Source organism: Pseudophryne corroboree, chromosome 6 (genome assembly GCF_028390025.1).
Source record: "Pseudophryne corroboree isolate aPseCor3 chromosome 6, aPseCor3.hap2, whole genome shotgun sequence".
NCBI lineage: Eukaryota > Metazoa > Chordata > Amphibia > Anura > Myobatrachidae > Pseudophryne > Pseudophryne corroboree.
In genome coordinates this window covers 361,610,525-361,623,154 of record NC_086449.1, presented here as the reverse complement: position 1 = coordinate 361,623,154, position 12,630 = coordinate 361,610,525, and the positions used below count along the sequence as shown (strand labels likewise).

Below are 12,630 nucleotides of genomic sequence, written 5' to 3'. Positions count from 1 at the left end.
TCTCCAAAAAGACATCAAATTACAGATTAGACATTCTTATAATAAGTCAAAAAAAGTTTGATTTTATTTCCATCATTTACACTTTCAAAAGAACAGAAAACAAAAAATGGCGTCTGCAAAAGTTTGGGGACCCTGCAGAGTTAATACCTTGTACTGCACCCTTTGGCAAGTATCACAGCTTCTAAACGCTTTTTGTAGCCAGCCAAGAGTCTTTCAATTCTTGTTTGAGGTATCTTCGCCCATTCTTCCTTACAAAAGTCTTCCAGTTCTTTGAGATTCCTGTGCTGTCTGTGACACACTTCTCTTTTAAGGTCTATCCATAGATTTTCAATTATGTTGAGGTCAGGAGATTGTGAAGGCCATGGCAAAACCTGCAGTTTACGCCTCTTGATGTAATCCACCGTGGATTTTGAGGTGTGTTTAGGATCATTATCCATTTGTAGAAGCCAGCCTCTCTAACTTCAGCTTTTTCACAGATGGCATCAAGTTAGCGTCCAAAATTTGCTGGAATCTTATTGAATCCATTTTTCCTTCTGCTCATGAAATGTTCCCTGTGCCACTGGCTGCAATACAACCCCAAAGCATGATTGATCCACCCCCATGCTTAACAGTTGGACAGAGGTTATTTTCATTAAATTCTGTGCCCTTCCTTCTCCAAACGTACCTTTGCTCATTCCGGCCAAAAGTTCTATTTTAACCTCATCGGTCCACAGAACTTTATTCCAAAATGCATCAGGCTTGTCTATATGTTCATTTGCAAACTTCAAACGCTGATTTTTGTGGTGAGGATGTAGAAGAGGTTTTCTTCGGATGACTCTTCCATGAAGACCATATTTGTACAAGTATCTCTTTATAGTGGAATAGTGTACCACAACTCCAGTGTCTGCCAGATCTTCCTGGAGGGATCGTGCAGTCAAACATGTATTTTGACTTGCTTTTCTCGCAATCCTGTAAGCTGCTCTGTCTGATATTTTTCTTGGTCTTCCAGATCTTGCTTTAACTTCCACTGTTTCTGATGACTTAAATTTCTTAATTACATTCCGAACAGAGGATATGGGCATCTGATAATGCTTTGCTATCTTCTTATAGCCTTCTCCTGCTTTGTGAGCGTCAACTATTCTCAGTTTCAGTGTTCTACACAACTGCTTAGAGGAACCCATGGTGCTGATTGTTGGAGCAAGGTCAGATGAGTCTGGGCTTTTAAAACCTTTGAGATTGACATCACCTGGTCTTTCCAGACGATGATTGAGAACAATCTATGACACTGCCAGGTCTCAGCTGTCCAAAGGGGGCAGTACAAGGTATTAACTCTGCAGGGTGCCCAAACTTTTGCAGACACCATTTTTTGTTTTCTGTCCTTTTGAAAGTGTAAATGATGGAAATAAAATCAAACTTTTTTTGACATGTTATAAGAATGTCTAATCTGTAATTTGATGCCTTTTGGAGATTTTTCCATCTTTCCTTGGCTTCTTTTTGCACATTAAAATGAATTTTTGCCTGGGGTGCCCAACCTTTCAATCCCCACTGTACTATGTGCACAATAATGGGCAATCCGGTACAAGGTGTAGCAACACTATACCTAGTAAGAACTCTCAGACGGCACAGACCGGAGGTTCAATAGATATAGAATATAAGGTGACTATAAATCACAAACAAAAATACCCTGACAGTATATTTTGTGATATAATCCTACATTGAAAATAGAAAAACCTGAAACGCTTGGCCCTCTCAGGTATAGCAATATAGGAATAGCACGCTGAGTGAAATACCCTGCAATAAGGCAACCACGCAGCAGCTACATGCCCACACACATATATAGTCACAAGCGTACCATGCAGAAATGATGTACCATAAACTGCACTGGACTAGCAATACAAAGTAATACTCAGTATGGCTATATGTTATGACAATAGATATAACAAACTCAGTAACACTGTATGTATATCACAGGGTGTTTGTACCACACAACCCTGACAGTATGCACTACTAACACAGTCGCAGTGACAGGTAGAATACTCAAGTGTCCTGTAGGAAGCACAGCACTGGCAGTCAGGTGGTTCCACAGAGGAGGATTTGCCCCAACAGTCCTAGAAACAGCTCAGCTCAATCAGTGATGGCCGCTGGTCAGGAGTGAGGGAGAGATATGCAGCGCCAGGGCGGGAACATTGTAGAAATGGCGCCCTGGGGGGAGGGGCCTCAGGTCCGGCCTGCTCCCCCTGCTGGCATGTCCACAGAGTGTGCGGGCAGTAAAGAAAGCAGGGGGGTAATGGCACAATGCCCCCACTGACCTGTGCCCATATAGAGTCACCCTGGTTGCTAGTGGAACGTCAGCCAAGTAATCTGCGTCCACGCCAGCGCGCGTGCCAGCCTCCTATGGCCACGCTGGATCACGGTGCAAAGTGCGGCACAGAACCCGCCTTACCTCCCACTTGTCAGCAGCCCCGCGATCCAGGAGACGGCGGCGTGTGTCTGACTCACATGAGGACAGAGGAAGATGCAGGTGTCTCCGCTGTAGTGACCCGGAAACCGCGGCGAGGGAGTATACAGCGCCGCTGAGGGTGATGGAGCTGCAGCAGAGACGTCGATCAGACACAGTCTGCTGCAGCCCTTTGTAAAGTCCTCTTCTTTCTTTAAAGTTTAAGCTAAGAATAGGCTGCCTGAAGCTGTTAAGTGACCTGATACTGCAAGCACCAACTACAAACTGAGCTCACTGGCATGGAGGCGGGGTTATAGAGGAGGCGGCACTATGCATCTTGAGAACAGTCAAAAGTTTGAGCCTGTTGGTGCCTCGGATCAAGATCCTACTCTACACACCCGATGTAATTCCTTGTGGAGCCCAGTGTACCCCGCAGCAGAAAACTTTATTTTCAGATTCTGTCAAGCTGCTTAGATGAGGCCATATTTATTGAGCATAGGTGCAAAATCCTCAGAGTTTAAAAATGTCAGAGCATTTAATCAACTCTTTAGAGTCCATCTACCTATACTAAATTAAATCCTACCAAGTCAACATTTTAAGGACTCAAGACAAAGTATTAATAGAGTGCCCAAATATGTTCACATCACATTTAGATTTATCAGTTTTGAATCAATTCAGCAAAATATAGTATATTGTAATTTGCATTAAAATGTTGGGGAAAGTCACATTTTAGTGTGTATCCTGCAGAAGTTGCGTTAGCTTTGTTTCGCCAAGGATGTCCAGTCTTTTGCATACATCTACAGTATGTATATTAACAAAGTGCAGGTGCATTTAGATAAACCAGATGCTGCATAAAAACAATAAGAATCTTACTATGGAAGATTACCAGCACAATGACATTCTTATTATTATCAGTTTTTTATATAGTGCACACATATTCCGCGGAGCTTTACAGAGAGTATTTTCCCATTCACATCAGTCCCTGCACCAGTGGAGCTTACAATCTATATTTCCTATCACATGCACACACATGCACGCCCCGGGTGGTACCAAAATTGTAGGGGGCAGGGCACTTAAGGTTTCATGATATATTTCAACATACGTACATATACTGTATCGTGCATACCTTGTATCACTTGCATATTATCAACTTATCATCTGCAACATCAAACAAAAATGGAAAAACTGCTGTATATAAACTTTGGGGATTACAATCACCCAAAAAACCCCTGTATTTACCGTCCATGTTTCATTGTCATAACTTCCTTCTAACACAACCTCTGGCCGACCTCCAACACCAGTCATTCTTCGAAATAAACCGTAAGAGTTTGCCACCTGGTATTTATCCACTGATTTAAACATCTGATGCACAGAGGGCCATAGCTGACCAGTAGTCTCAAAGTCTATATATGTATAGGGTACCTAGGGGAAGAAAATAATGAAAACTTAGCTAGTGAAAAATGAAAGGGCATTAATTAAAAGAAAGTTTGTTGCAAATGGACAAGCTTTAAAAATCCAATCTTCTTTGGCCACATCAGCAAGCAAACACATTTTACAAATATCGCTTCAAATAGTTGGATTTGATTTCACTATAAAGAAGAGAGAACATGGTAGTATAGTCTCACCAAGCTGACCGCAAACATCCCGACTGCAGCAAAGGAGAATATAATCCACTGCACTGTTGCCCACAGTTTCCAGAGAACACTATGCCCCACTGCACACCTGATAAAAGAAGGGAATTAAATTAATTTTCTAATGTGTGTGTTTCATTGGCCAATGAGCACCAACACACTGGAATAAAATAAGATTTTACTTACCGGTAAATCTATTTCTCGTAGTCCGTAGTGGATGCTGGGGACTCCGTAAGGACCATGGGGAATAGACGGGCTCCGCAGGAGACATGGGCACTTTAAGAAAGAATTTAGATTCTGGTGTGCTCTGGCTCCTCCCTCTATGTCCTTCCTCAAGACCTCAGTTAGAGAAACTGTGCCCGGAAGAGCTGACCGTACAAGGAAAGGATTTTGGTAATACAGGGCAAGATTCATACCAGCCACACCAATCACACCGTATAACTTGAGATAAACATACCCAGTCAACAGTATGAACAACAGAGCAACAGGTCAACCCTGATGCAACCATAACATAACCCTTATTTAAGCAATAACTATATACAAGCATTGCAGAAGAGGTTTGCACTTGGGACGGGCGCCCAGCATCCACTACGGACTACGAGAAATAGATTTACCGGTAAGTAAAATCTTATTTTCTCTAACGTCCTAGTGTATGCTGGGGACTCCGTAAGGACCATGGGGATTATACCAAAGCTCCCAAACGGGCGGGAGAGTGCGGATGACAATGCAGCACCGATTGAGCAAACACAAGGTCCTCCTCGGCCAGGGTATCAAACTTGTAGAACTTTGCAAAAGTGTTTGAACCTGACCAAGTAGCCGCTAGGCAAAGTTGCAATGCCGAGATCCCTCGGGCAGCCGCCCAAGAAGAGCCCACCTTCCTAGTGGAATGGGCCTTAACTGATCTTGGCAGCGGAAATCCAGCCGCCGAATGAGCCTGCTGAATTGTGTTACAGATCCAGCGAGCAATAGTCTGCTTTGAAGCAGGAGCACCAAGCTTGTTGGAAGCATACAGGATAAAAAAAAGACTGTTTTCCTGTCCCTAGCCGTTCCGGCTACATAAACCTTCAAAGCCCTGACTACATCAAGCAACTCGGAATCCTCCAAGTCCGTAGTAGCCACAGGCACCACAATAAGTTGGTTTATATGAAAGGATGAAACCACTTTCGGCAGAAATTGTGGACGGGTCCGCAATTCTGCTCTATCCGCATGGAAAACCAGATAGGAGCTTTTATGTGACAAAGCCGCCAACTCTGACACACGCCAAGCCGAAGCCAAGGCTAATAGCATGACCACCTTCCACGTGAGATATTTCAACTCCACCGTTTTGAGTGGTTCAAACCAGTGGGATTTCAGGAAACTCAACACCACGCTAAGATCCCAAGGTGCCACTGGAGGCACAAAAGGGGGCTGAATATGCAGCACTCCCTTTACAAACGTCTGAACTTCAGGTAGAGAAGTCATCTCCTTTTGAAAGAAAATGGATAGGGCCGAAATCTGGACCTTAATGGACCCCAATTTTAGGCCCAAATTCACTCCTGACCGTAGGAAGTGAAGGAAACGGCCCAGCTGGAATTCCTCCGTAGGGGCATTCCTGGCCTCACACCAAGCAACATATTTTCGCCATATACGGTGATAATGTTAAGCTGTCACGTCCTTCCTAGCCTTTATCAGCGTAGGAATGACCTCATCCGGAATGCCTTTCTCTGCTAGGATCCGGCGTTCAACCGCCATGCCGTCAAACGCAGCCGCGGTAAGTCTTGAAACAGACAGGGCCCCTGTTGCAACAAGTCCTGTCTTAGAGGAAGAGGCCACGGCCCTTCGTGACCAATCTGGAACAATGAGTATCGTTCTCACTCCTCTTTTTCTTATTATTCTCAGCACCTTGGGTATGAGAGGAAGAGGAGGAAATACATAGACAGACTGTAACATCCACGGTGTCACCAGGGCGTCTACAGCTATCGCCTGAGGGTCTCTTGACCTGGCGCAATACCTCTGTAGTTTTTTGTTGAGGCGTGATGCCCTCATCTGTGCGAAGACTTCCTGATGAAGTCCCCACTCTCCCGGATGGAGGTCGTGTCTGCTGAGGAAGTCTGCTTCCCAGTTGTCCACTCCCGGGATGAACACTGCTGACAGTGCGCTTACGTGATTTTCCGCCCAGCGAAGAATTCTGGTGGCTTTCGCCATCGCCACCCTGCTCCTTGTGCCGCCTTGTCGGTTTACATGAGCCACTGCGGTGATGGTGTCTGACTGAATCAGAACCGGTTGGTCGCGAAGCAGGGTCTCCGCTTGACGTAGGGCGTTGTATACGGCCCTTAGTTCCAGGATGTTGATGTGAAGGCAAGTCTCCTGACTTGACCACAGACCTTGGAAATTTCTTCCGTGTGACTGCTCCCCACCCTCGGAGGCTTGCATCCGTGGTCACCAGGACCCAGTCCTGAATGCCGAATCTGCAGCCCTCGAGAAGGTGAGCATTCTGCAGCCACCACAGGAGAGACACCCTGGCCCTGGGGGATAGGGTGATTAACCGATGCATCTGAAGACGTGATCCGGAACACTTGTCCAGTAAGTCCCATTGAAAGGTCCTCGCATGGAACCTGGCGAAGGGAATGGCCTCGTATGATGCCACAATCCTTCCCAGGACTCGAGTGCAGTGATGCACTGACACCTGTTTTGGTTTTAATAGGTTCCTGACCAGTGTCATGAGCTCCTGAGCTCTCTCTATCGGGAGATAAACCCTTTCCTGGTCTGTGTCTAGAATCATGACTAGGAAAGGCAGACGAGCCGTAGGAACCAACTGCGACTTTGGAATATTTAGAATCCAGCCGTGTTGCCGTTACACTTCCAGAGAAAGTGCTACGCTGCTCAGCAACTGCTCTCTTGATCCCGCTTTTATGAGGAGATTGTCCTATTATGGGATAATTGCGACCACTTGCTTCCGCAGGAGTACCATAATTTCCGCCATTACCTTGGTAAATATTCTCGGTGCCGTGGAGAGACCAAACGGCAACGTCTGAAATTGGTAATGACAATCCTGTACCACAAATCTGGGGTACGCCTGATGAGGTGGATAAATGGGGACATGAAGGTATGCATCCTTTATGTCCAGAGACACCATAAAATCCCACCCTTCCAGGCTTGCGACGACCGCTCTCAGCGATTCCATCTTGAACTTAAACCTTTTCAAGTATATGTTCAGGGATTTTAAATTCAATATGGGTCTGACCGAACCGTCCGGTTTCGGGACTACAACATGGTCGAATAATAACCCCCTCCTTGTTGAAGGAGGGGAACCTTGACCACCACCTGTGGAAGATACAATTTGTGAATTGCAGTTAACACTATTTCCCTCTCGTGGGGGGGGGGGGGGAATTCGGCAGGGCCGTCGGTGAGGGGGCATCTCCTCGAAGTCCAGCTTGTATCCCTGAGACACAATATCTATTGCCCAGGGATCCAACAGTGAGTGAACTGCGGTGGATTTTGTAGGGGCCGGGGAGGACTTCTGTTCCTGGGAACTAGCTGTGTTGTGCAGCTTCTTTCCTCTGCCCCTGCCTCTGGCAAGAAAGGGACGCACCTCGGACTTTCTGGTTTCTTTGTGATCGAAAGGACTGCATTTGATAATGTCGTGCTTTCCAAGGCTGTGCTGGAATATAAAGCAAAATATCAGAATTACCAGCTATAGCTGTGGAGACCAGGTTCGAGATCCCTTCTCCACACAATCCTCAGCCTTGTAAGGTAAACCTTCCATATGCCTCTTAAGTCGGCATCACCTGTCCATTGCATGTTCCACAGGACACGTCAAGCAGAAATCGACATAGCGTTGACTCTAGAACCCAGTAGACTAATGTCTCTTTGGGCATGTTTTATATATATATCTAAGACAGCATCTTTTATATCTATATATATATATCTATCTATATATATATCTATATACACACACACACACACACACATACTAGGGTCTCAATCTTTGCTGATAAGGTATCTGTCCATACTGCTACAGCGCTATAAACCCATGCCGACACAATCGCCGGTCTGAGTAGTGTACCAGAAAGTGTGTAAATGGACTTCAAAGTACTTTCTCTTTCATCCACTAGGGGACACTGGAGTCCTATACAGTAGGGGTGTGAAGCCTTGAACACAATCTTAAATTAGCATTGTCTGCACAGCCGGCTACTCCCCCTTCACATCCCTCCTCCCTCAGTTTGAAAAATTGTGCTGGAGGCACAATACGTGGAGCACTTGAGCTCCTGACTAAAAATCTAAAAGGGGCTGCGTAACCCTAATAAAGGGGGGACAAAGCTGCCTAAGATCAGAGAGACATTGAAGATAAGAGAAAAGACAAAAAAAACTTTTTTGGGAGCACTCTTGATTATTGAATAGGTGTGATGTAAATGGAGATGTCAGTAATTAAAACTTAACCTTTAATTGATCCTTGTATAAAAAATTATAAAAATGTAAAAATATGGTGATTGGCAATCAAATGATGCTACTAATAGGAGGATCTTGTTGACCTTTTTAGCATATGTGGTACAAGATCGTTATGTAGGTGAAAATATGTATATATACCTTGGATAACTTCACCAGTTATGGTAAGGGACGAAAAGTGCAAGCAAATGATGGTCAAATCTAGGGATGGTGTCTGACTGTGGAAAAATAATTTTTGAAAAATTTACATTTATTTTTATTTTTATATTTATATATTTATATTTATTTTCATTGTTATTATTATTATTTTTATATTTATTTATTTTTAATTTTATTTTAATTTATATTTATTTTTTTCATTATTATTATATTCATATTTATTTTCATTTATTTTATTTACATTTATTTCCACATTTACTTTCTCATATTTTCCTATACTTCAATTTGCAACATCATTATCATTATATTCATTTACCTCATTACACTTTATACCTATAATTTCACATCAAATCCTTATTCCATCCTTCTTTCTTTTCTATTCTTTTCTCTATTTCATTCTTATTCTCTTTCTTTCTTTTTATTAATTCCACCAATTGCCTGTACACTTTTTTTCTCTCTTTTTTTTTTCTCCCCCCCCCCCCCCCTATTTTCTAGCACATTCATTACATAGTTCCAGTCCTTTTTCCCTTTCTCCTTTTCCAACATGGCCGCCACCAACATCATGCCAGCAGCTTCAGGATAGGAACAATCAACTGTCCGTCTTTCATCTCCACATATCATAGGTTGAAGCGTCATTCAAATACCGGCCACAAGAGAGCGGCAGAGAGATGCTCTCATGACCAAGCCTCGTAAGGTGAAACGTACGTCGGAAACACGTCATCCAGTGACGTCATCGCGATACCGCCCGATCCGGAAGCGGGCGGCCGCGGCTATCATCGCTCACAGCGGAGAACTCCAGGGGACGTCTAAACAGACACCACTAACCAAGTGGTGGGGGTAAAGTACACTATACCACCAGGGCAATTGAACATTACTTGCCTAAGGACCTGCACACTCCTCTCCCCTGAACCTCGCCTCAATCATAGTGGCACTGCATGTACTTGCAAACGTAATTTATAACAATACAGCATTGGGGCCATCAGTACCTGCAGAATACTTTGCCACAAGGCATCATTTCATTATTAATTTTGAATTCTCCGCACATACTAAGGATAACTACCAGATATTTATTTATCTATTACTATAGGGACCAAAGTAATGCTTTGGAGCCAGCCTTGAGCTCAAAAGTGTGTCTCTTTTTATTTATGAACTTAGGTTTGTCAAATTAATCAAATGAACCAATGTCAAACTCTACCTCTATATACCATTAAGAGTTCAGTTATTTTTGGAGCCAGCCTTGAGCTCAATGTGTTTTTCCGTTTGTTTGCTATGAATTTGCCTCTGTTTTTGTTTATTCAATGAACTCATTGTGCACTAATCAGCTGATTCATTTCAGCCCTGCATTGCCCTGATTGGGTTTTCCCATTCCCTTTTTATTCTTTCTCAGAATAATCAATTAATTGTTCGTTTATTTATTAATCAATCAATGCAAATGTAACGGGCATTGTCTCGAACCATTATAGCTCCATCAGTTTGGCTCCTACAAGGACTGTCATCTCGGTCTAGGACCTTTTATTTTCTTTCATTTTTTTTCTGAATTTTCATTAATTAATTGTTTACCTATTCAGTCTTGAGCACATTTTTCATGAATTATTTAATTATTCATGTTTTTATTCATTCATTTATTCCTGCACTGTCACTTTATTGTTAATATTGAGCCAGCATTCAGCTCCTATTGAGCCAGTATTAATTATTCATTTTTCATTCATTTATTTATTTATTTATTCCTGCACTGTCACTTTATTGTTAATATTGAGCCAGCTTTCAGCTCCTATTGAGCCAATTCTATTAGAGCACTACTAGTCTATATACTTTGTGAGAAGACAGGTTTCAGGATCCCTTAATTTTCACAAAAAATCCATATTCAGTATTCACATTCCTGTCTCTCTCCAAACGCTTGCTTCAAAATTCTATTTTCTATCCCTTATACACTCTCTCATCTGGAAATACAATTTCGAACTATCAACAGTTTTGATTTATGTATAGTACAGACAGCAGAAGTGGTAATCTCTTCTCCTTCAACAAACGGCCCACGGCCATACTACCCTGAATACGCCCGATCTTGTCCGATCTCGGAAGCTAAGCAGGTATGGCCTGGTCAGTACTAGGAAGGGGAACCTCCTGAGAATACCAGGTGCAGTGGGACTTTTCGTCCCTTACCATAACTGGTGAAGTTATCCAAGGTATATATACATATTTTCACCTACATAACGATCTTGTACCACATATGCTAAAAAGGTCAACAAGATCCTCCTATTAGTAGCATCATTTGATTGCCAATCACCATATTTTTACATTTTTATAATTTTTTATACAAGGATCAATTAAAGGTTAAGTTTTAATTACTGACATCTCCATTTACATCACACCTATTCAATAATCAAGAGTGCTCCCAAAAAAGGGTTTTTTGTCTTTTCTCTTATCTTCAATGTAGTTCATCTACAAATTTCCTGGGAGCACCACCAATCAAAAAGCAGTTCTGAAATTGTGTTGTAAACTGCTCACATATTGGTTAACATATCATTCTAATATTTACACACTTATATGGTAGTGGTGCGGATTCACACTCATCATAGTAGTTAAGATCAGAGAGACAAAGATCCCTATTGAAGGGACCTGCATCTCTCCACAGGAGATCCTCAAAAATCAACACATCAGGATTCAGTCGGACAATGTCACGACGACGGCTTACATAAACCGTCAAGGAGGAACAAAGAGCAGGATGGCGTTAAAGGAGGCCACAAAGATCTTGTTGTGGGCAGAAAGAAGAGACATCATTCTCTCTGCAGTGTTCATTCCAGGTGTGGAGAACTGGGAGGCAGATTACCTCAGTCGCCAGGACATGCATCCGGGGGAGTGGTGCCTTCATCCACGGATTTTCAACATGATTGTGAGAAGATGGGCTCTGCCTCAGGTGGATCTAATGGCGTCTCGACAAAATCATCGGCTGCCCAGATATGTGTCAAGAACTCGAGATCCAGCAGCAGAAGGAGTGGACGCATTAACACTTCCTTGGTGTTACAGGAGGGTTTACATTTTTCCACCTTTCCCACTCATACCCAGGGTTCTGAAAAGAATAAAGCGGGAACGAGTGTGGGTCATTCTAATCGCACCAGATTGGCCCCGCAGGAGTTGGTACACCGACCTGCGAGGGTTACTTGCGGAAGATCCTTGGAGGTTACCTCAGAGAGAGGACCTGCTATCTCAGGGACCGTTCCTACACCCCGATCTGAACAGGCTGCGTTTGACGGCGTGGCTATTGAAACCCGTATCTTAAGAAACAGAGGTATCCCACAAACGGCCATTCCTACAATGATTGCCGCAAGGAAACCGGTCACAGCCAGGCACTACTACAGGATTTGGAGACGGTACATGGCTTGGTGTCAGGAACGGGGATGGAATTCATCTAACTTCCATTTATCGCGACTTCTACTTTTCCTTCAGGCCGGTCTAGAGGGAGGACTCAGATTGGGCTCCTTGAAGGTTCAGATTTCGGCTCTCTCCATCCTTTTTCAAGAGCGGCTAGCATCCTTACCAGAGATTCAAGCCTTTTTACAGGGGGTTCTGAGGATTCAACCCCCTTTTCGTCCTCCCACGGCACCATGGGACTTAGGTTTGGTGTTAGAATATTTGAAGTCACCGACTTTTGAGCCGTTGACAAGAACGGACCTGAAATATCTTTCTTGGAAGGTCACGTTATTACTGGCCTTGGCTTCGGCTAGGCGGGTTTCTGAGTTGGGAGCCTTATCCTGTAAGAGCCCTTTCTTAGTTTTTCATGAGGATAGGGCGGAACTCCGTACAAGAGCAGACTTCCTTCCGAAGGTGGTGTCGGGGTTTCATGTAAACCAGCCAAATAGTGGTCCCATCTTTCCAGGGTCTCACAGATGAGGACGTGTCATTGGATGTTGTCCGAGCTTTACGGGGTATACGTACAGGTTACGTCGTCCTTCAGAAAGTCGGACCATTTGTTTGTTCTTTATGATGGGCCAAAGAAGGGTT

The 12,630-nt window shown here is 43.6% G+C and overlaps 1 protein-coding gene and 1 pseudogene across 2 annotated transcripts in view; one reads left to right on the top strand and one right to left on the bottom strand.

Annotated features, from left to right (window-relative positions):
- Positions 1-12,630, bottom strand: part of LMF2 (lipase maturation factor 2) — a 242,632-nt gene that overhangs the window by 60,423 nt on the left and 169,579 nt on the right. For both annotated transcript variants that reach the window (XM_063926648.1, XM_063926647.1), the window contains exons 9-10: positions 4,042-4,138; positions 3,656-3,838 (exon numbers count right to left, since the gene is read on the bottom strand). In XM_063926648.1, the coding sequence (XP_063782718.1) occupies positions 3,656-3,838; positions 4,042-4,138 (280 nt within the window). The remainder of the gene's footprint in view (positions 1-3,655; positions 3,839-4,041; positions 4,139-12,630) is intronic.
- On the top strand, positions 10,660-10,777 carry LOC134939048 (5S ribosomal RNA; annotated as a pseudogene).